Source organism: Marmota monax, unplaced genomic scaffold (assembly GCF_021218885.2).
Source record: "Marmota monax isolate L192 unplaced genomic scaffold, Marmota_monax_Labrador192_F-V1.1 WCK01_AAM20220418_F8-fsc00109, whole genome shotgun sequence".
NCBI classification, from domain to species: Eukaryota; Metazoa; Chordata; class Mammalia; order Rodentia; family Sciuridae; genus Marmota; species Marmota monax.
Window position 1 is genome coordinate 1,935,050 of NW_026695229.1, and position 23,668 is coordinate 1,958,717.

Consider the following 23,668-nt stretch of genomic DNA (forward strand, 5'->3'; position numbering starts at 1 on the left):
TCTTCTATGGGTGGAACACTGCCCATTCTATCAAAACCAGATTCTTTATTTCTCTCTAGCAGTATAGTACCCTCTTCTTTTCCTTCAGTATACTTAGTACTTATTTTAATTCACACATTTGTATGTTTACATTTTAAACATATAACTCCTGCTGTAGAGGAACATGAAGGCAGGAACCATGTCTAACTATTGAATCTCCAGTATCTAGTACAGTGTCTGCAAACAGTAGGCACGAATGATTTGTTCAAGGAATAACTCATATGTTTATAAGTTAACATACGAGTTATTCTGGTCTTAGTGAATAGCATTATCCATCTATCAAGAAAGATGGATAATGATATTCACTAAGACCAGAAACACAAAGGAGGGGCAGAAATTAACAATTAGCTATTGCTTACTTTCAGGGTCCCATTAATCTAGGCACCTTGCTCCTCCAATTTCCCTGAACCTTCTCTCTTCCTTATTCTTGTCAATATCTTCCTAATTTTCTAGTCTTGTCGAAAAGCTCACCCTTTCCTTTTTTTCAAGTTACATTTCCTTAGAGACTTACTTCCCCCAAGTTGCTTCTTCTGACTGCCTCCAAAGTTACAGTCCCTGTCAGAAGAAAGAAAATTCAAAGTTTGGCACATGTATTGCCTACCTGGTGATAAATTTCTGAAATGCCAGCCTAGGAAAATCCCACCATAAACATGGAAACTCCATCCTCCCCAACACCTAGAACCCAGCATTGTCTGGGCAACTGTTTAAATGCAAGTTGGAATGAATTAGAAAAAACATCTAAGACTGTATCCTCGTTATCTATTGATTGTGTTAGCCCACACAATTGACTATGTTCGTATAAGCTCATTTCTTCAACTGTGAAATGGAGCCTACTCTCCTCAAAAGCTCAGATTGTCCAGGTCCAAACAGGTTGTGGACCAGAGAAAAAAGATCGCTCGGGCGCTAAGTGTTAAATGCATTCACATTCATTCTTAAATCTTCACAACAGTTCCCGAGGGATGTAAATTCTGCGTTAGAATTTTTCTTGTGCTCGATTCAGCATTTCCCTCAAAACTTTAACCTAATGCGTAAGAAAAACAAGGCAAATTAAAGAGGATTAGCGGGCCCCTGTCAGGGATCGGCGCCTGAAGAGAACATCGAGCTCAGTCAGCCAAAACAGCGGTTCAAAGTGTGGATCGCGCAACCTTGAATCTCAGTGCCCGCGGGATGCGAGTCCCGGCTGAGACGAAGAAATCTTCAGTCTTTAGTAGAGTCGCTTGAAGAAGGGCCCCCTACAGCTTATTCCTACCCAAACAAATCTCAGAACCGACACTGAGAATGGGCGGGAAAGTCCAGACGCCAGAAATTACGCCACCGTATTGACCAATTCCGCTGTCGTTCCCAGTGTCCAGCCTCCTTAGCTCGCGGGCGATGTTTTCATTGGCTCTCCTTCGCTTTCATTGGTTCGCCCTCCTGTTCGTCAGGCTCCGCGCGCGGTGAGAGGTGGAGGGAACGTCAGTGTTGGGGCTGTAGGCCCCGCCTCCGCGTGCCGTGTGCAAAAACAAACAGCCGTTAGGGAGGAGGTGCCGGGGGCGGGATTCTAGTTAGAAAAAGGCTCACTATTGGGCAGATGCCGGGGTTCAAACCAGCAAGGTGGGCGGCCATTGGCCGCAGTGGCGCGAGGCGGGCCCCGGTTATTGTCCCGACCGGCGGCGGCGATCGGAGCTGCGAGAGCGGCTGCGGCGGCGCGGGGCGGCAGCGGGTGGTCGCGCGGCCCAGCGAAGGCAGAGGCGGCCGAGACCATGGTGAGGGCGGGCGAGCGGCGAGGGTGTCGGCGCGGAGGCCGGCGTCAGTGTCGCTACCTGTGGAGTCGGGAATTGGCGGGCGTCGGGGCCGCGTCCGGCGGAGCCTCTCCCCGCTCTCTGGGGGGCCCGGGCCGCGGAGTCCGTGGTGGGTGGCTGCCTGATCGCTGGGCAGGGCCAGGTCGGGTGCGTATTCTGCCCCGAGCAGAGCAGATCTGTCCCGATCCGGTCGGCCCAGCGACGACAGAAACGTCAGAAACGTCGCACGCCAATCTGAAACGGGAACGCCAGAACCCAACGGCCGGATCTGGCTTGGAAAGACAGAAACAAGTGCTAGTGCGCTGACGCACGAATGAGGTCAAGCAGGAGCCGCTGTACAAGTTAGAAGTCTTTGGCGTTGTTTGGTTACGTAATCTCCGGGCCATAAATTTGAGGTTTTCTGCGAAAGGAGCTTGTATTCGTGGTCCTTTGAGTCAGAAAGAAGGGTATTACGAACCAGAACCTCACGATTTGTTCTAGGTGATTGCATGGGTTTGAGATGAACGGCCGTTATCCTCTTGACTCCCTTGCAGTTGCTGTTTATTCACTGTACAACAGTGCTTCCTTTGCCTCTGCTGATTTTTGATCTTACATATTTTTTATTATGAAACCCAGATCTATTTAAGACAAGTGAGTTTTTAAAAAAATGGAAGTAAATAAAAACTTCATTTCCTTTGTAAAATTGAGGAAAGGACAAAAGTGTCAAAGAATAAGCTGTATGCATTGCATTTAGTCTGTAATAATGACACTTGCGGAATCTTATTTATGCCGGTATTCCTGCTTTAAGCATCCTAGGACACGTAACTTCAACTGGAGAGGCCTGCTTAAAAGTTAACCTCAGGCTTTCATTTGTTTGTGGGTGTTTTTGTTTTGCAGTGCTGAGGATGTCTTTTCTCATACCACAGATAGTATTAGATGACATATCCTATCCTATGCTTGAGAATGACACGTGTGGAATTTAATAGACTAACACCTAACTATAAGCAGATTGGTCAATTGAGGACACAGGTTTTGGTTATTGTAAAATTCTCAAAAGTAGAATTGAAATAGAACTTATGAATAATTGCATCCAACCTCTGGAATTTATAGTTTCCTATTATATTTCACAAACTGAAGTGCAGGTTACATCTAATCTGTAAATTGCCTCAAGCTGATGATTTTCATGAACCTTGCTAATTTTTAAAGATGTTTTTCCATCTGTAGTTATATGTATTAGATATACATTTACCAGTAGCTAAAAATACATAATCGTTAACATAAAAGTATTGGAGGCATGGAGTTGTCATTCTTGAAAAGATTTTAAACTTGAGGGGGAGTAAATATGTATCTATTAAATCAATATGAAAATATCCAGTGTCCAAGTTTTTCTGAGTGAAATATACTCCAGCGTGCACCTTATCCTTCATATATATAAATAAATTTTAACCAAGGGGCTTAATGCATTAATGATACATTCATTTCTTAGAATAATAATTTTTATGTTGCTTATTTTTGTTTCCTCAGTCATCAGCTATATGAATGTATACAATTGGGAGGATAAACAGTTTGAGGGGGTTTTAGAAAATAATTGTACAATTATTGTACAGAAAATTGTACTTATGTACAATTTTATATTCAGACAGGTTTAATACCATAAAGATTTGTTTTTGTTAAGTGTAAAAGATATATCTGGAAGGCTAAGATGGGAGGATCACAAATTCGAGCCTAGCCAGTCTCAGCAATTTAGCAAAAGCCTACCCTAAGCAATTTAGACCCTGTCTCAAAAAATGAAGAGGGCTGAGGAATGTAGCGCCCCTGGGTTAAATCCCTAAGTATCAAAAAAAAAAAAAAAAAAAAGAAAAGAAAAGAAAAGAAAAAGAAAGTAATATCTGTGGAGTCTCCAAACCTTGGAAATAATCATTTAATAATTTAATGCACTTGATGTATTGAGGGTTTGTTTTGTTTTGTTTTTAAAATGGGATCTTGCTATATTGTCTAGGCTAGTGTCCCTGGGTTCAAGCAATCCTCCTGCTTCACCTTCCCAAAGAGTTGGGACTATAGGCATGTGTGCTATCACACCCAGCATATATTAAGGCTTTTAAAAACTGATTATAGTCAAGCCTGGTGGTGCTTGCCTGAAATTCAAATGACTTGGAAGGTAAAGAAATAAGAAGATCGAAAGTTAGAAGCCACCTTGGCAACTGGTTGAGACCCTGTCCCCCCCAAAATAAAAAGTATTGGGAATGTACTCAGTGGTAAAGCAACCCTGAGTTCCACCCCAGTACCAAAAAATAAAAGCTGATTATACATCTACTTCCTTAAAAAGCAAATAGAATGGCAAATAGAACAAATTTAAAACAGGGTAAAATTGCTTAAGCAGAGTAATTATAACTATATAAATTGAGAAGCCTGGGGAGTTTTGTGGTTAGTAGCTTTTAGTTAATAACTAGTTCTTACTTTTTTTAATCAAGTTACGAGGAGACAATGATTATAATTTTAGATTCATGTACCATTTAAGAGGTTTTTACATATTTTTTACTTGTATAAAGATGAAAGGGGTTTTTTAAATTTAGTAGATGAGAATATCTTATTAATGGAGATGACTTCAAATAAAAGATGATGCAGTATCTTTTTCTTATGTAGCAATATAGTCAGAAATTATTAAAATACTGAGGCATCCTCATAGAGAAATCTGGAATTTAAGTTCTCCCTAGTAAATGTAAATCTTGCCGAATTGTTTTAATGTAAGAAAGAGAATGTGAATTGATTTGTAGATGTTTTTTTCCTGCTAATACCTGCCCAGATGGTTCTATTTCATTCTACACCCCACCCCCACTATCAAAACACACGGGATTGGGGGAAATTAGTGTTTGATCCATTGAGACTTGCAGACAAGACGAGGTTGATTATAGATAAAAATAAATTTTTAAGGAAGGCATTACATAGAGAATATGCCATCTCAAAATTTGCCTTTTGGGGCTGGGCCTCAGTGGTAGAGCGCTCACCTAGGATATGCAAGACACTGGGTTAGATCCTCAGCACCACATAAAAATAAATAAATAAAGGTATAAAAAAAATCACATCAATATTTTTTTTTAAATATGCCTTCTACGTTGAAAGTATAGACTCTGAAGCTACCAACCCTGTAAACTGACTATTTTTTTTACAGATTTAAATGGCAAAATCAAGCCAGGCCAATGGCACATGCTTGTAGTCCCACCCACTTGGGAGGCTGAGGCAGAAGGATTGCAAGTTTGAAAACAGCCTTGGCAATTTTGCAAGACCCTATCACAAAAACTAAAAAGCGCTGGGGATGTGCCAGGGTGATAGAGAATCCTTGGGTTCAATCCCCTGTACTATTAGAAAAAACAAAAAAAGCAGAAGCAAGTAATAGAAAAAAGAAAATTGAGTTTCTCTCTTAAATGAAAGCTCATAGCTTTTGCACATACACTGCCTTTGTTGCATAGAAATAGGATTTGTAGATTCTGTATCATTATACACACACACACACACACACACACACACACCTCATTTGTTATAACTGCTTAGTAATTCATTGTATTTAGATACCATAATTATTTATATAATTCTCCTACAAAGTGGACATTAAGGTTATTTGAAAGCATTTATTTTCTATCAATCAAAAGTAGGATTTGTTTAATCCCTTTAATAGAAGTTTATGTATGTGGTAAAATCTATAACAAAATTTATTTTTTTAAACTGGGAATAGAACCTAGGTATACTCTACCATTGAGCTATATCCTCAGCCATTTTTTTCTTTTTTTTTTTTTTGAGACAGGGTCTTGCAGACTCGCTCAGGGGTCTTGCTAAAGATTACCTTGAACTTGTGATCTTTCTGCTTCAACCTTCCTAGTCACTGGGATTACATGTATGCAACCATGCCTGGCTCCATTTTTAAAGAGTACTGTTTAGTGATATTAAGTACATTCACATTGTGCAGCTATCATCACCATTTATATCAAGAACTTTTTCATCTTCCCAAACTGAAACTACCATTAAACAAAAATTCCCCTAGCCCCTGGCAAGAAATTCTACTTTCCGGCTATGAATTTTACTACTCTATGATCTAAGTGGAGTCATGCAGTATTTTTCCCTCCTCCGGCACCCACCCACCTTTTTTTTTTTTTTTCAAATGGTACTAAGGATTGAATCCAGGGCCTTAAACACACTAACACAAGCTCTACCACAGAGTGATACCCCTTTTTATTCTGTTTTGAGACAGGATCTCACTAGGTAGCCCAGGCTGGCCTTGAATTTGGAATCTTCCTGCTTCAGCCTCATTAGTAGCATATACCACCACACCTGGCTAGTATTTTGTCTAATGGCTAGATTTCACTTAGCATAATGTCCTCAAGTTTCATTCATGTTGCAGCATGTGTTGGGATTTTCTTTTCAAAGCTAAATATTATTCTATTATATATTTTATTTTGTTTATCAATCAATGGACAGTTTTATTTTTCCTTTTGGCTACTGTGAATAATGCTGCTGTAAACATGGATGTATAGATTCCTGTTTTGAGTTCTTTCAATTTGGGGGCATATACCTAGAGGTAGAGTAGCTGAATATGTTTTATCTTTTGAGGTTTATCCTCTCGCCCCCCCCCCTTTGGTAACATACTTATTTCTTCCAGAAGAGCTACAATTTAAATGTTTCTGTGAAAATAATGTTATATTGACATTTTAAAGAAAGTTTTTAAATACATAGTATTTCAGGTATGCATAAAAGTTACTGATTTGTAAGAGTCATGGATCAGAAAGTTGAAAAATATGTTCAAATTCTAAAATTTAGAATTTTGGAGTATTACACTTTCAGTAGATGATAATGTTTGATATCTTTGTATATAAGTTAATTAAAGGAGATATATTTACAAAGGAAGAAAGGAGATCACCTAGATATTTTTAACTATCTAAAGTAAAAGTTTCCTTTTTTTTTTTTTTTGAAGTAGCATTTTAATTCTTCATCCAATACTTTTTTTTTTTTTTTTTTAATGTAGGCTGGAGGCAAAGCTGGAAAGGATAGTGGGAAGGCCAAGGCCAAGGCAGTGTCTCGCTCACAAAGAGCTGGACTACAGGTAATGAATGTGTGCTGTTATAGTTCATTTTTAAATTATTTTCTTTATTGTTGTATTTCATGACCCATAAGAACATTTTTAAACATGGAAGTTGGAAGTTCAGACTAAAATTTAAGTTTAGTTTTATCCTTTTGGTAATGGTGAAAGTTTGAGCAAATGGGTGACATAATCCAGGTGACCCTAAAGGAAGGGGGAAGGGAACTTAAATTTGATGCACACATTGTGTATTTTAAGGCACCATGTAAATTCTCAATTAGAATTTATTTGAAGCATATTTAATGTGAAGTGTTATGGAAGTCAGATGGTTTAAAAACAAATTAACATGTACTTAGAGTGGGATGAGAATGAATAAAAAGCATGTGTGCAGAAAATGGAGAATAAGGGTTTAAAGGCTTAGAACTTAAGGCACATAGACATTTGTAGTAGGGTTATATTATGAGTTAAATTTAAGTGGGATTATTTTGAAGTTCACCAAAACATCCATGTGGAAATGTCCAGAAGTTGGAAACATGAGTCCAGCTTTCTAAGACTAGTGATAGAATTACAAACTTGAGATCATTTGTGTAAAATTGATAATTCATTCTGTAAAAAAAAGTTTCCTAACCTGTAAATGAGAAAGGAATACAAGGATTCATTGGTGGATCCAAAGACTGAGGAATCCTCAAGAGGTAGTATTAGAATACCAAATAAAGCAGGATTTAGACTACAGTATTACTGTAGCACATATACATATGAAGTGTACATATACATATGTAAGTGTAATATGTAATACATTTAATGTGTACACTTATATATGTAGTATAGTAGTACTACCTATTCTTATTAAGTATGTATACATATTAAGTGTACATATATGTATGTGCACTTAAATACTATGTTATCATTCCCCCTGCTCAAAATAGAGTTCTTTCTTAATTATAGCTCTCTGTTATATACTGACTGCTATAGCAGATACACAGTTCTAATGAGGAAGAGAGAAAATAGCCAGGCACCATGCACCTGTACTGCCAGCTACTTAGGACAGGCAAGAGAATCTTAGGTTTGAGGCCAGTGTGGGCAACGTAGCAAGATTCTGATTTTTTAAAAGAAGTCAGTGATGACCTCTGAGTAGTATTGATGCCTACAAAGAAAGATTTTGAGATCCTACTATGTGCCAGACAACGTACTACTCACTAAGAATGCAAAGGGGAATAAGGTATGGATTTTGCTTTTAAGAAGCCTCATAATCACTTAGTTGGAGGAGCGGGGAATGATTTTTCTCCTTATCTGGAAGTGACTGCTAGACTTCAAGGGCAATATTCTTTAGAAGTCAAGTCTAGGTTGGGAGAAATGATGACAAGAAAGTAAGGGATTAGGGAATTTTTTGGTTTTTCTGTTTTTTGCCGTATTAGTGATTGAACCCAGTGCTCTCTACCACAGAGCTACATTCCCAGCCCTTATTTTTAATTTTTTAAAAAATATTTATTTATTTATTTTTTTAGTTTTCAGCAGATACAACATCTTTGTTTGTATGTGGTGCTGAGGATTGAACCTGGGCCGCACGCATGCCAGGCGAGCGTGCTAATGCTTGAGCCACATCCCCAGCCCTATTTTTTAAATTTTGAGGCAGATTCTTAATAACTGTGGAGGCTAACCTCCTGTGATCTTCCTACCTTAGCCTTCCAAATAGCTAGGATTATAGGCATATATCACAGTGCCCAGCAGGGTTTGGGATTTGTTTTTAAATTTTTCCTTTGAAAGGAGATTTATAGATCAACTAGAAGTAGTTGCTGTAGAATGCGGGAAAATTTTAAGTGAAGTTTCAGAAAGAAAGGAGCCAATGGAAAGGAAATTATTGGAGTTGTTGAAATAAAGGGATAGTGAAGGGGTGAGGAAGATAATAAATGATGGGAGTGATTGAATGGTGCAGCTCGGTGGTAGTGTGTGTGCTTAGCATATGCAAAGACCTGTTTTAAATCCCTAGCACCAACAGAAAAGGGAAAAAAAAGAAAGAAGGAAGAAGAAGGGAGTAGGTAAGTCAAAGGATAAATGGAATTAGGATACTTAGTTTAAAAAAAAAAAAGAAAAAGAACCACAATGAGAATATGGTATTGATTTTTCTTAGGTGTCAGGTCATCTCTTAAAACTGAGGAACAAACAGAGTTAGGGTAGAGGAAGGTAATGAAATTTTAAAGTCACATGTAGTTGTGTGAAGGAATTGACTAGATATGAATATGATCATTGTGCCATGTTCGACATGCAGTTGATGATAGCACAGTTTCTCTTTATTATATAATTAAACTTTCTATATTGTACAGGGGCATATTACTAGGACATATAAAAATAGTCCTTGGCAACTATTAATTGCCAGATAGGTTTGACTTCCAATACATGTGATCAAGTTTGTTTGTTTGTTTTATTATTTTATTTATTTATTTTTCATGTCTTCATACATGTACTTTGGATAATGATGTCCATCCATTCCACCATCATTTCTAACCCCATGCCCCCTCCCTGCCCCTCCCACCCCTCTGCTATTTTTATGATTTTATATTGTATTCATATTATTAAGCCTTTGATTACAGCTCAGTGGTGTAAAGTTAGAATTGTATAGTGCTTCCCAATGAGATATTTCTCTTTCAGTTTCCTGTGGGCCGCATCCACAGACACTTGAAGACTCGCACCACAAGCCATGGACGGGTGGGTGCCACTGCTGCCGTATATAGTGCTGCGATTCTGGAGTACCTCACTGCTGAGGTTTGTTGGGGCATATCTTGTATATGGGATTCCAAAACATTTTCTAAACTAAATGGATGAAACCATCAAATATATATCCAGAAAGACATATGTAGTCTTTATTTTTTTTCCTTCTTTTTTATTTTTGCCTTTATTTTATTTGTTTATTTTTATGTGGTGCCGAGGATCAAACCCAGTGCCTCATGTGTGCTAGGCGAGCACTCTACCACTGAGCCACAACCTTAGCCCCCCTTTTTAATAGCAGTTTTAGATGTATCTTATAGGCCTGTCACCCAGTGTGTGTTAAAAAGAAACTTTGTATACTTACTTGTACAGTTAAGCAAGGTCCAGGAGTCTATAGACTTTTTTTTAAAATATTCAGTTTTTAGTTACAGGCGGACACAATATCTTTATTTTATATTTATGTCATACTGAAGATCAAACACAGTGCCTCACGCATGCTAGCCCAAAGCTCTACCTCTGAGCCACAACCCCAATCCCAGGAGTCCATACTTTTAACTGATCTGACTAGGGTATAAAATACTGTGCTAATTAAGTAAACTCTGAAGTATATATATAGTAGAGTCAACAGTAAATATTTGTGATATTTAACAGTATAACCTCTTAGTTTTATGAAAATTGGAGTGGGGTAAAGATTTGCCAAAGTGATGATATATAAAAATCAAAAGGTGGAGGGAATATAATATAGTTCAGTGATAGAATGCCTACCTAGCATGTGCAAAGCCCTGAGTTCAATCCCCAATATTGCTTAAAAGAAAAAAAAAAAAAAAAAAACTGGATGCAGTGGTGCACTCCTGTAATTCCAGCCGCTTGAGTGGCTGAGGTAGGAAGATCATGAGTTCAAAGGCAACCTCAGCAATTAACAAAGCTCTGTCTCTAAATAAAATATAAAAAAAAGGACTGGAGATGTGGCTCAATGGTAAAACGCCCCTGGGTTCAATCCTCCACCTCACAAAAAATCACAAATATATTATGATGATATCAGAAATAAAAGACCTGAAGATCTAGTCAGTCTTGGTTCTCTGCATGGTTGTACATAGATTGATATTTTAGGAAGATAGATTATTTGGGCAAGAGTTTTTAATTCTTGGATCTTGGATTACCACTTTCGTCTGCAATGAAACTCCTTCAGCTACATTCCAGACCAGGCAAGTAATTTGAGTAGCCAGCAAGTCAAGTGGTATGGATAGATAGCAGATCTATAAAAAGGGAAAGTTCTTGCTTGATGGTGTGGATAACTAAACAGGAATTTAGGTTTAACCTGTGTGTCAGTTATTGTTGCTGTCATTTCATTATCATCTTCAAGTCATCTCTGTTCCATTGGAGATATAACATTGAATTACAGATAGTTTTAATTTTTTTTAACTTTTTTTAACTTTGTTGTGTCATAAGCAAGGGGTTTTACATGGGCCCTATAATGTTAGTTGAGGAGCCCTTTCTCCCTTCTCCATCTTGCACTAGTTTTTGTTTAGCTACAGACTACACAAAGGAGTAATTGTCCAGTAATGTTGAGGCATAGTATTGTGGCTTATAATGTTCAAGTTGCATCTAAATTCCCATTTTCTTTATCCTTTGGAAATGGTTAAATTCTTTTAAGTTAAGATTAAACAGGCTATGGGTGTAGCTTAGTGATAAAGCATATAACTAGTGTGCTTAAAGCTCTGGGTTCAATCCCAGCATAAAAAGAAAAAAAAGATTAGAAAATAAATATACTTTTAAAAGCAATCAACATATTCCAGATATTTAAATTTGGAATTTTAGTCATTCAGTAGAGGTAAATTACTGAAATCTAAGCCAAGAGTTAGGGTCAGGAGTAATCACTTTTCAATCTTTGCTTTGCACTAGAGTCATTTGGAGAACTTTCAAATGGGCTTCATTTCTCAAACCAATCAGAATCCCTAGAGAGAATGGGGAGGGTACTGGTGGTTTTAAAAACTCAACAGTTGATTGTGATGTACACCTAGTCTTAACTACTGCTCTATTTAAATGAGGAGGCGCTGTGTTTTTTGTATTACTTTCATTAAAGTTATGATAATGCCAGTATAACAAAAATGCAGTGTTACAGCTAACTGAAACTTTGAAATTTCTCTAGTTAAAAATTCCCATTATAGTGTGAAAGGATTCTAGCTTATAGCCTATGGATTTATAGAGATCATTAACATTAAAACTTGTGAATAAGAAATTATTTTAAATTACATTTTTAAACTTTCCCTTTTTTTGAGTATTAATAAATAAATTCCAGCCACTAAAAGAAATGAACCACCAGATAGACTACATGATTACCTTTAATTTCTTTCTATATACAAATAGGCTTTGCTCAAGTTTCTGTTTGTTTCAGAGAACGAAAAAGGGTCAAGTGAATATAAAAAGGGTCAAGTAGGGGCTGGGGTTGTGGCCCAGTAGTAGAGCGCTCGCCTAGCACATGCAAGGCCCTGGGTTAGATCCTCAGCACCACATAAAAATAAATAAATAAAGATATTGTGTCCAACTAAAAAATATTAAAAATATTTTTTAAAAAGGGTCAAGTAAAATAATGAGAGTTCTATGAAAGCATCATAGCAATATAGGAAAGAAATAGTGCATTGAACTCTTTAAACATTTTGTCCTTCATTTGATAAGTTATTTCATGATATGCCTTGTAGGTGCTGGAGCTGGCAGGTAATGCTTCCAAGGATCTCAAAGTAAAGCGTATTACTCCACGTCACTTGCAGCTTGCAATCCGTGGTGATGAAGAGTTGGATTCTCTTATCAAGGCTACCATAGCTGGGGGTGGTATGTATTATTAAACCTTGATTGTTATTGGTCTTTCTTACAAGTATATCTAGATCAATGATCCTTTGCATTTGAATGACTAACTAGAAAGCATATAAAATTTAGTTCCCCAAATCTTAAATCTGTTGTTCCCCAAATCTTAAATCTGTTACAGTTCTAGGCTTCTTTTCATGATGATCTGAATAGATCTGAATAAATATTTGTTCTCCTTGTAGTCACATATAATACTATTTTAGCCAGTCTTTATCTAATGTCATATATGGTACTTTAAGCCTGATGCTTAAAATATTTTCCATTATCTTTAAAACTATTTTTTTTTTAATTATCTTGAGAAATTGCTTAACATGATACCTTTGAATGGGCTAAAATACTGGAAATAGGTCAGGATCAACAAAAGAGGTAATTTGGTGATTCTTAATTTTTTGGGATTATCCTTATAGAACCTCATGAAAGCTATTGTTACTCATTTCTAAAAATTCACATTAAATCAACTTTACTTATAATTTTAGAAGGGTTCACAGATCCTTGGGGGTAGTACTTAATGTAGATACCTTAATAGGAACAGAATGTGGAAAGGGACTTAAGTTTTTTTCTTTGTATATTTGCTCTTTTTTGCTTGAGGCTCTAAGGGTTAAGATGTAGCCATCTAATCTAGGCATGGAGAAGGCATGCCCAATGGCTTGGGAGACTGAGGTGGGAGGATAGTAAGTTCAAAGCCAGCCTCAGCAATCTAGCAAGGCCCTAAGCTACTAAGTGAGACCCTGTCTCAAAATAAAATATAAAAGGGGCTGGGGATGTGGCTCAGTGGTTAGGCACCCCTGAGTTCAGTCCCTGGTACCAAAAAAAGAAAAACATGTAGCCAACTAAAAAATATTTTTAATAATAACTTGTTTTACTTTAATTTCATTCTAGGTGTGATCCCTCATATCCACAAATCTCTGATTGGAAAGAAGGGACAGCAGAAAACTGCTTAGAGGGTTGTTTTAACCAATCCTCTTCCTCCCGTCATTGTACTGTAACTGGGACAGAAGATAACAGTGGGGATGTGTGGAATTTTAAAAAACAGTTAAATGGAAAGGCATAGACAATTACTGTAGACATGCTAAAAGAAACATTTGTATGTTCTTAGACTCGAAGTTTGATAAAGTACCTTTTCATGTGGTGACAGTGTGTGTTGATTGGCTAGGTTTCTCCCATATGTTTTATACAAAAATGGAATTGATAAACCATTTTTTACAAAATTATTGTCTCAAAATTGTTCTGTTCATGATGTATTGAAAATATTTTGCTCAGCTTTTGAATTTTTTTAAAATCATAATCATTATTCAGAATAGTCTTAAAGTAGAAATTGGGAATATAGCTTTATCATGATTGATATTCCATGTTGTATTGAATGTTAGATGCTATCAATTTGTTATAATGCTCCATTATCCTATTATATACCACTAAGGAAGGAAAACTCCTTGAATTAATGCCATCAATTATAGGATACATCTCAATTTCAGAGATGTTAGAATATGGAAAAATATGCATTTAAGACCGAAATGGGGTAGTAGATTTACTGGAATCCTTTACTGAATACTTACCACGTGCCAGGCCCTGTGGTCAGTGCTTTACTAATCAAGAAATCTTATCACATTATAGACATGGTTCCTGAGGTTCACAGAAATTAAATGATCTGCCAAAAAATATTTAGGACTAACAGAGCAGAGCTAGAATATACACCTAGATCTTATTGACTCTAGAGCCCACACCCTTACCTAGATTTAATGTTAGATTTATCAAACATTTCTGCTTTTGGCTTAAAATTCCAACTTTTGGTGGTCTTTTATTGATATAGTAACAGTAATTTGTACAATCTTTTAAAAATTATTTTTCGTTGTCAGTTTCTAAATAACTGTTAGAAGATTTAAGTTAATGTACTAATTAATGGTCCATCAGAAAATTCTATTTTTCTGTCTGGAAATCTTCATAAAGAAGGAAATTTTTGATGTTTTATAGTATAACACTATCAAAACAAAACTCAATTTTAAAAATATTTTATTATGGAAATCCTCACAAATACACAAAAATAAAGAGAACAGTATGATTAAGCCCATCTTCCAACTTCGGTAGTTGTGGTCAGTCTTATTTATCCATATCCTCACCTGCTCCCTACCAAATGGATTGGTTTGAATCTCATTATAGTTATAATGTTCTCATATCTGTATACTTTAGAGAAGTACTTAAACATCTGTGTAAATGAGAGACATTGTCTTAAGATGACTAAAACATTTTTTAAAATGATACCGTACATTCAAATTTTCCACTGTTTTTGTGTATGTGCAATACTGAATATTGAACCCACAGCCTCACACTGGCTAAGCAAGTGCTCCACTGCTGAGCTACATCCCTAACCTTTTTCATTTTATTCTGAGACAGATTCTTGACAAATTGCCCTGGCTGGCCTTGAACCTAATATCCTCCTGCCTCAGCCTCCTGAGAAGCAGGGATTACAGAGTGTGCCAGTACACCTGGCTATCATACTTTTTTTTTTTTAATAGTTGATTTGTTTGAATCAGGATCCAGATAAATCTCTGTATCTTAGATTTTGTTGGTATCTCTTAAGTTCCATTTTAATTTTATTTGAAGAAACTGAGTTGTCTTATAGAACTGTCCCTTAGTGTGGATTTTACTAAACACATTCTAATGATGTCATTCAGATTTTCCTGTCCTCTCCTTATATTTCCTGTAAAATATCATTAATCTAGAGGGCTTTTGTTGTTGTTGTTGTTACTTTTAAGATTGATGATGAGTTCTGATACTGCCAGCCCATTAAAAGTTCTGTCAGCTTTTCCCCTAATGGTTTTGGCTACCATTAGTGATACTTGCCCAGATCCAGGATTCCATTAGGGGTCGCCAGCCAATGATATCACATCATTCCTTCTGTATCTATTAGCTGAAATGCTTATGAACTTTTATTTATCCATTTATTTTTATGTTTATTTTTTATTTTATTTTATTTTTTATGGTTCTGGGAATTGAACCCAGGGCCTTGTGCATGCGAGGCAAACACTCTACCAATTGAGCTATATTCCCAGCCCTACTTATTCATTTATAAGGCAGGGTAAGATAGACATTTCAAATTCTGACCATTCTCTGGGCCCACATTTTCAAGTTTCTTTATGAAGAGTCATGTGTGAGGTTTGAATAGTTTTCAGAAACACAAAGCAGTAGAAGGTGAAATAGCACACCTTTGAATCACTTGCATAAAGGCATTTTTACTAGAGTTATCTAGTTAATTGCTTCAAGTGAGTTTTTGTACCTTCTGTATCCCCAGGATTGTAGTTTATCTTCTAACAAATGTAGAACAAAGGGCTGGAGATGTAGCTCAGAGGCAGAGCTCTTGTCTATCGTGTGAGGCCCTGGATTGAATCCTTAGCACCACAGAGAAAAAAGAAAAAGTGTAGGATAATTAGGCCATGTACACAGCCTAGCTTCTAGTTAAGTCATTCATGTTGCATCCAACCCACTGGGATATTTTAAAGTGTGTTCCAGCTGTTATGTCACTTCATCCATATTTTTTTATTTTTTGGAGTGGGGCTACTAGGATTGAACACAGAGATGCTTAACCACTAAGCCACATACTCAGCCCTTTTTATATTTTATTTTGAGACAGGATCTCTCTGAGTTGCTGGGGCTGGCTTTGAACTCACAATCCTGCCTCAACCTCCCGAGTTGCTGAGATTACAGGCATGTGTCAGCTCCAAGCGATACCTGTTTTAAATAATTTCAGATTTGTATTTTAGATCAGTAAACTCAGAGAAGTAGAGGGGAAAAAAATTTTTTTAACAAAAGGTAGAACTTAAATGACCTAGAAGAATGGGAAGAGTCCAGTAGGGAAACAATATGAAAGAGATCTTGGGAATAAAGAATGGCATTTATATGAGGAGTTATGAAAAATGGTCTGAAGAGTATCTGATGTAAGGATGGAAATAAGAAAGGTAATGCTGGCTTTGGTGCCTGAGGCTTTATTGCAAAGGTTCCTTTTTTTTGGACATTTTTATTATGAAAGTTTTTCTAATATGCAAAACCATTAAGCAGTGAATAATTCTTATACCCACTACCTAGAATCTACAAATAACATATCACATAGTTCATTTGTGGAATGGCCCTTATTTGCTCCTTGTTTTTATTCTCTTGTCATTTCTTGGAGAAAGTGTTCTTCCATCAGATGAGGTCATCATGTAGGATGATTAGGAGGTCTGGGTGAGTATAATGGGACTTAATAAGTTGCCTCTGGAATAGGAGAATTGTGGCCCCCATGACTTCCCCTCCTGTGATATTAAACTTGTATATTGCATTATGTTGTTAAAGGGGCTTTGCAGAATATGTGGACATTTGCTTCTCAAGTAAATCCAATTTTAAGCAAGATGCTTGATCTGCTGAGGTGGAGCATTGATTTAAAAGTAATTTCAGATTTAAAGGTAATTTGATCCAGCGACTTGGGAGGCCTAAGCAGGAAGATCTCAGGTTCAAAGCCAGCCTCAGCAATTTAAAGAAGACCTGAACAGCTCAGCGAGACCTGTCTCTAAATAAAACAACAACAACAAAAAGAAGGGGGCTGTGGATTTGGTTCAGTGGTTAAGTGCCCCTAGTTTCCATCCCCAGTACCAAAAAAAAAAAAAAGGTAATTTAAGAGCATTTTGTGTGTGTACTAGTAGTTTCCTGAATGCATAAAATGTTCCATTTACACATTTGGCCTTTTGGATAAGCCACATTGCTATAGTATCAGCCATGCCAACATCTCAAGGGAAAACTTGGTCTGGGGGGCCTTCAGATGCTGGTCAGGTGGGAATTCAAGTGGAGTGATATATGTGTAGTGTTCATTTCTCAGTTTTTGTTTCATAAGGGAACCCCAAGTCAACCAACCTGAAATATGTGAAAATTGAAAACCATCCCAGTAAAAAATATACTTTTCCGCAATCTACCATGAACATTTTGGGGGGAACTGTATTGAACCTAAGGGTACTCTACCACTGAACTACATCCCTAGCCCTTTTTACTTTTGAGGCAGGGTCTCACTAAATTGCCCAGACTGACCTTAAATTTATAATCCTCTTGATAGCCCCCAAGTCACTGGGATTTTAGCACAGGTTACTGGATCCAACTATTTTTTTATTTATTTTTGTACCAGAGATTGAAAACCAGGGGCACTTAACCACTGAGCCACATGTCTAGCCATTTTTTATTTTGAGACAGGGTCTTGCTAAGTTGCTTACAATCTTGCTAAATTGATGAGGCTTGCTTTGAACTTTCGATCCTCCTGTCTCAACCTCCCAAGCTGCTGGGATTACAGGTGTGGGCCACCATGCCCAGCTAATATTTATCTTAAAGTGCAAATACATGGTGCTAATGTCTTTTGGGGTGAGACCCAACCCAGCTGCTGGAATTGTTTGGACATCTGGCAGGGGGAAAAGTATGTTGGAATATTTTTGAAGGAACAGGGCATTTTGCTTTGAGAGCTGTAGATATATGAGAGATTTTTTTTCAAGAGGAGAAGATAGGAGAATTGTGGCCCCCATGACTTCCCCTCCTGTGATATTAAACTTGTATGTTTCAACATGTAGTTAAAGGGGCTTTGTAGATGTTATTATCTAGACAATTAGCCTTAGAAGCAGAAGAGGAAATAGGAGACAAATTCAGAGTACTAGCAGTACCACTGCACCTGAAGATAGAAGGACTACACGTAGAACAGAAGGAGATTAATCCTGCTACTAATCAGTGAGTTTGGAAGAGGACTCTGAGGCACAGAGGAGAACATTGGCCTCAGTCAATGGCTGATTTTAGTTTAGTGAGACCATGAGCATAGAGTTAACTATGCTGCCTCAGACTTCTGATCTACAGAAACTTGCTGAAAGCCACCAGGTTTGTGATCATTTGTTACAACAATGGAAAATAGAGGAATATGTCCCTACAGGATTGAGACTAAGACTTTAGGTCCCTATGGGATTGAGATTTACGATTTATTATAAGAAAAGTCTCTAAAATCCTTTTTTTTTTTTTTTTTAAGTTTTTAAGTAGTTCTGGAGTCAGATACACCTGGGTTCAAATCTTTGTTGGCTGGTTCCTGGTTTTGTGGCTTCACCCCTTCAAGTCTGTCTTCATCCCTAAAAGACAGCTAGCAGTACCTACCTACCCCTTGATCTCTCTGAGAACACATGCATCACATACAATGCCTTGTGCCCAAAGAGTTCCAAGCCCCCAACCCCTGCCAAGTGTCATGGCCTCTTGGTTTTTCAGTTGGTATTTCTAAGCCTTTATTACTAGAGGTTCAATGAGAGTATGCACAAATTAAACTCAAAATACAGAATATGAGAACTGGTCCTCTTATGTCAGCAGCTTAGAAAGGTACTTCAGGAAGTACCAAGGTTAATGCTAAAAGTCAGTGCTGATAAAGTATAGGAATCTGTAGATAAGATGTGTCAGGATATCTTCCATAACCCCAAATTGGAAATGCATCACATTGCGTAGTCTCATGAAACCTTTGAAGAGCATACCAATCACCAGTAATGTGTAAACTAAGAAGAAAAATAGCTACATTAAGCCAGGAACAGTGGTGCGCACACCTGTAATCCCAGTGGCTCAGGGGGCTGAGACAGGAGAATCATGAGTTCAAAGCCAGCCTCAGCAATGGCGAGGTGCTTAGCAACTCAATGAGACCCTGTCTCTAAATAAAATAAAAAATAGGGCTGGGGATGTGGCTTAGTGGTTGAGTACCCCTGAGTTTTAAGCTACTTAAAATATGGATGCCTGGGCTGGGGTTGTGGCTCAGTGGCAGAGCGCTTGGCTCCCACATGTGAGGCACTGGGTTTGATCCTCAGCACCACATAAAAATGAATAAACAAAATAAAGATATAAAAAAATATATGGATGCCAAACAATTAGCTCTGTTCTTTCATCTTGTCCTTTAGCTGAAAGCAACAGATATTCAAATGATGCACCTAGAATACTATAAAAAAATGTATATCATGAACCTTCTAAATAAATACATGAAAATTAGTGAAACCAAGAATACAAACTCTGTCTGCCAAAGACCTACTATATGTGTGACACAAAAGCCCCATGAGCTCCACAGAGATGTCTCTACAGATGGACCCTCCTTTCAGGAGCTGGTGGTAAGAAAACAAACTGGCCAGCGGTATCAGTAGCCGAGACTATCTTCTCCAGTGGCATGGATGCCGTGAGATTCTGTGAATCAAACCTTTTACCAGATTGAATTTCTTAGCTGGTTAATGATTACACAAATTTTCCTCAGATTTTTTGAACCATTTCAATTCTGTAAGTAAACTCTAACATTGTACTTTTTAAAATATACTTTTTAGTTGTAGATGGACACAATACCTTTATTTTATTTACTTATTTTTATGTGGTGATGAGGAATGAACATGTGCTGGACAAGCACTGTACCACTGAGCCACAACCCCAGCCCTCTAACATTGTACTTTACAGCCACCATACAACTAAAATCCCAACCCTGGAGATTAGACCAGTTTCTTCCAGTTGGCTCATTCTTTAGGGAAACCCAGTTCAGTCAAACAGCTCTTTGTCCAATCCTTACTTGGTTGTTTCCTTCCACCTTCTCTTTAACCATGAGTCCTTTATTCCTGGATGTGCCCTATTTGGGAACTTCAAGAACTAAGTTCTACAAATTCTGATTATTTGTAGAGTCAGAAATGTTGGATAACATGTTAAAGTATATTTAAACTCCAAGAACTTTTGCCATTTGAGTTGTATGCCTTTCAAACTTCAAATGTCCGCATTTGCTTATAACAGAAATCATTCATTTTATGAATAGATGATAGGGGTTCCCACATTATTTTTTTCACAAATAATTCATTACCTAAATAAGTATGTTAAATAATGAAACTGAATAATGTCTTTTTTTCCAAAATGTCAGAAAAAACAAGTTAGTTTATTGTCAATTTTAGTTTTTTCTTAAAATTTTTCAGTACTGCTTATCAATAAAAAATGAAAGGGTAGTATATAAATTCTAATGGAAATCCTGAGCAAATTTGTTTTGGGGGGGTGAATATTGTTTGTGTTTATTTTTTGTGGGTTTTTGTTTTGTACTGGAGATTGAACCCAGGGGCACTTAACTGAGCCATATCCTCAGCCCTTTGTAAAAAAAAAGGGTTTTTTGGGGGGATACCAGGGATTGAATTCAGAGGCACTCAACCACTGAACCACATCCCCAGTCCTATTTTGTATTTTATTAGAGACAGGGTCTCACTGAGTTGCTTAGCACCTCGAGTTGCTGAGGCTGGCTTTGAACTTGCAATTCATCTGTCTCAGCCTCCTGAGCTGCTGGGATTACAGGCGTGTGCCACTGGCCCCTGCCCTTTGTAAAAATTTTTATTTTGAGACAGGGCCTAAGTTGCTTAGGGCCTTGCTAAGTTGCTGAAACTGGATTTGAACTTGTGATCCTCCCGCTGCAGCCTCCTAAACCACTGGCATTACGGGTGTGTGCTACCACGCCCAGCCTGAGTATATTTGTTTAATTGAAATTAATTTTCCTTGGAGATGTATACTTGATCTTTTACTTATTGCCTGTGTTCATCATCACATTTTTTGTGGGAAAAGTTGTTTTTAGTTTATATGGTGGAATTAAATATATTCTGTATAAAGACAGGTGGGCTAGACTAATCTCTGGACAATCAATTTCAGTTTTAGAAACTATGAGAAAGTGAGTCTCTTGGTACTGAAGGTATTGGAGAAGGGCTGACCTAATCAGACCTGGCCACACTGAGCCGTGTGGTGCTAGCACTTTGAGAGCCTCATGGGCTGCTCGTGGTTTTCCATCTCTACAGCAGGAAAGTGATCATTAGCTGCTGCCTGTGTGTGTGTGTGTGTGTGTGCGTGTGCGTGTGTGTGTGTGTGTGTTACCAGGAATTGAACCCAGGGCCTTGTGCATGCAAGGCAAGCACTCTACCAACTGAGTTATATCCCCAGCCCATCCATCATTAGCTTCATTTTATGGCAAGGAAATTTGGGCAGCAGATAATTTAACATCCCAGGGCCACATATCTAAAGTGGAAAGGAATTTAATCTGTTTAGCTCTAAGACTTAGAACTTTTTTCTATAGATAGGGAAGGCCATTAAACATTTTCTTTGAAAACCTACCAACATGCCTTATGCAGATTTGTCTCAATCTGCTGAATAAATCTAGGAAATTGATACCAGCCTTATTTTACAGTTGAAGATATTCTGATTCAGAGATGTCAGATTGCCACACCCAAAGTCACATGGCTCCAGTGGGTAGCACAGCTGGAATTTGAATCCAGATCAATTTGACCCCCAAGTCCAGGCTCTATCAGTGCAAAGAGCCCCACAATATACAAAAGGGTCTCCAGCCAGCCATGGATGTGCAGCTGCATTTATAGTCATTGTTCTGTTTTGCTTAAAGCTGCAGGTAGAAACTAACTCTAAAACCCTCATCCTAATGTCTCATTGAGAGACATGTGGCCTTTGGAGCTATCAGTTGGTATCTATCTTCTGGGCTTTTGCAAAGAGTTCATATAATAGGCATATATAGATATATACGTATCCCCTGGAAGAGAAGAGGCTGTGGCTCCCTACTTTGTATGAAGCCAGAAAAAAAGGCACTTCTGTGAATAGGCAAGTCTCCAGGCCTATAACTCTTTCAATTCCTGAGTGTGGTTAGTGGAGAAGAGCATGCTAGGAACTGACCAGAGGCCTATAGATTCAAGCTTCTCATGTGAATGAGTGTGATTATGGATATAAGAACAGAAGCTGAGGAACTCTGCCCCCAAAGCCTTTCTTGTGGAATTTAGCAGCATAATCCTGTGTTCCAGTCTTTATCCTGGCAAAAAGCTTGCTTCCTGCCCCCTCCCCATGGCCCAAAATGAGCTTCCCTGTCCCAACTCCACTTTTTCCTCCCTCTATCCACTTTCCTCCCCCATCGTCTTCTCTAGCTGTGAGTACAGCCATGTACTTCCGGAGCCCATACTCTTCCTGGTGGGCACAGTGGTGCATACCTGTAATTTCAGCAATTTGAGAGGCTAAAGTAGGAGTATTACAAATTCGAGGTCAGCCTGGGCCACTTAACAAGACCCTGTCTCAAAAAGGACTGAAGAAAAGAAGAAAGAAAATACAATAAATAAGTAGTTGAGATAATAAATACAAAAATAAAAAGGACAGAAGGTTTACCTTAGTGGTAGTGCACCCCTGGTTTTAATCTGTAGTACCAAAAAAAAACCAAAGTCCATTCATACTCTCACACTGGACAAAGTACACATTCTGACCTCCTGCAGTTCTACAATTCTTCCTTCAGATTTTCACAAATCGTTTTCCACTCACTACCTAGGCTTTTCTGGTCACTTAACCTGTCTCCCAATTTTAGCCCATTCTACAGACTATGGTTAGATTGTCCCCAAAATTTGTCCCTTTGGATTTGTCCAACCTGCTCCAGTGCTTCCAATACATGCATATGCCATTTTCATCCAGGGATGATGAACGCTCCTCACTAAGGCCTTGCATGTGTCTGGAGACTGATACTGAAGCTGCTTTCTCTACTTAGTCCTTTGTCACCAAGTTTGTTTTCTCCCATTAGTAAGTTGGATTTCCTTCATATCTCTTCCTCGGAGTTTGATGTATTGAGAGTCTTCCATGTGCTATTGCAAAGGGGTTGTTAATGACACAAAAGACTATTTTTCTCTGGATGCCACCCTCAAAAACTCAACTTAAATGGAGAGAGGAGAAATAGGTGTGTAGAGAAAGATTTCAAGCTCAGGCATATTGAATATATGATAAGGTGCCAGATGAATGGCAGAGGTCTCTTCCCATTCAAAGGAAGAATGAAGGTATCAGAAGACGGGAACTGACTGGGGTTTGTTCCAAGTACAACTTCCTTGTGAATTTTACAGGGCTCCCATTGCTTTCTAGCAACAGCTATGTTACTGTGCCACAGCTCTGAGGACCTGTGCCTGGACTAAGTCTCAGGGCCCAGGGTCCTCTCACAGCCTTGACTCCACTGGTTGCAACTCTCCCTGGTTCAGGAATGGGTCTAATGACCTTGGATTTTTTTTCCCCTCACTATCCATGGATTTTTTTTTTTATACTGGGGATTGAACCCAGAGGGGCTTAATCACTGAGCCACATTCCCGGTTATTTTTTTTTAATCTATATATTTTTTAGTTGTATATGGACTCAATTCCTTTATTTATTTTTATATGGTGCCAGGATGGAACCCAGTGCCTCACACATGCTA

General features: G+C 38.0%; 1 protein-coding gene across 1 annotated transcript; it reads left to right on the forward strand.

Moving 5' to 3' along the window:
• Positions 1–1,599: 1,599 nt before the first annotated feature.
• Positions 1,600–14,505, forward strand: LOC124088283 (histone H2A.V). The gene is made up of 5 exons (XM_046437818.1): positions 1,600–1,784; positions 6,814–6,891; positions 9,514–9,627; positions 12,270–12,399; positions 13,312–14,505. The coding sequence occupies exons 1-5, from the start codon at positions 1,782–1,784 to the stop codon at positions 13,371–13,373; spliced, it is 387 nt and encodes a 128-aa protein (XP_046293774.1). The 5' UTR covers positions 1,600–1,781; the 3' UTR covers positions 13,374–14,505.
• The last annotated feature ends 9,163 nt before the right edge of the window (positions 14,506–23,668 follow it).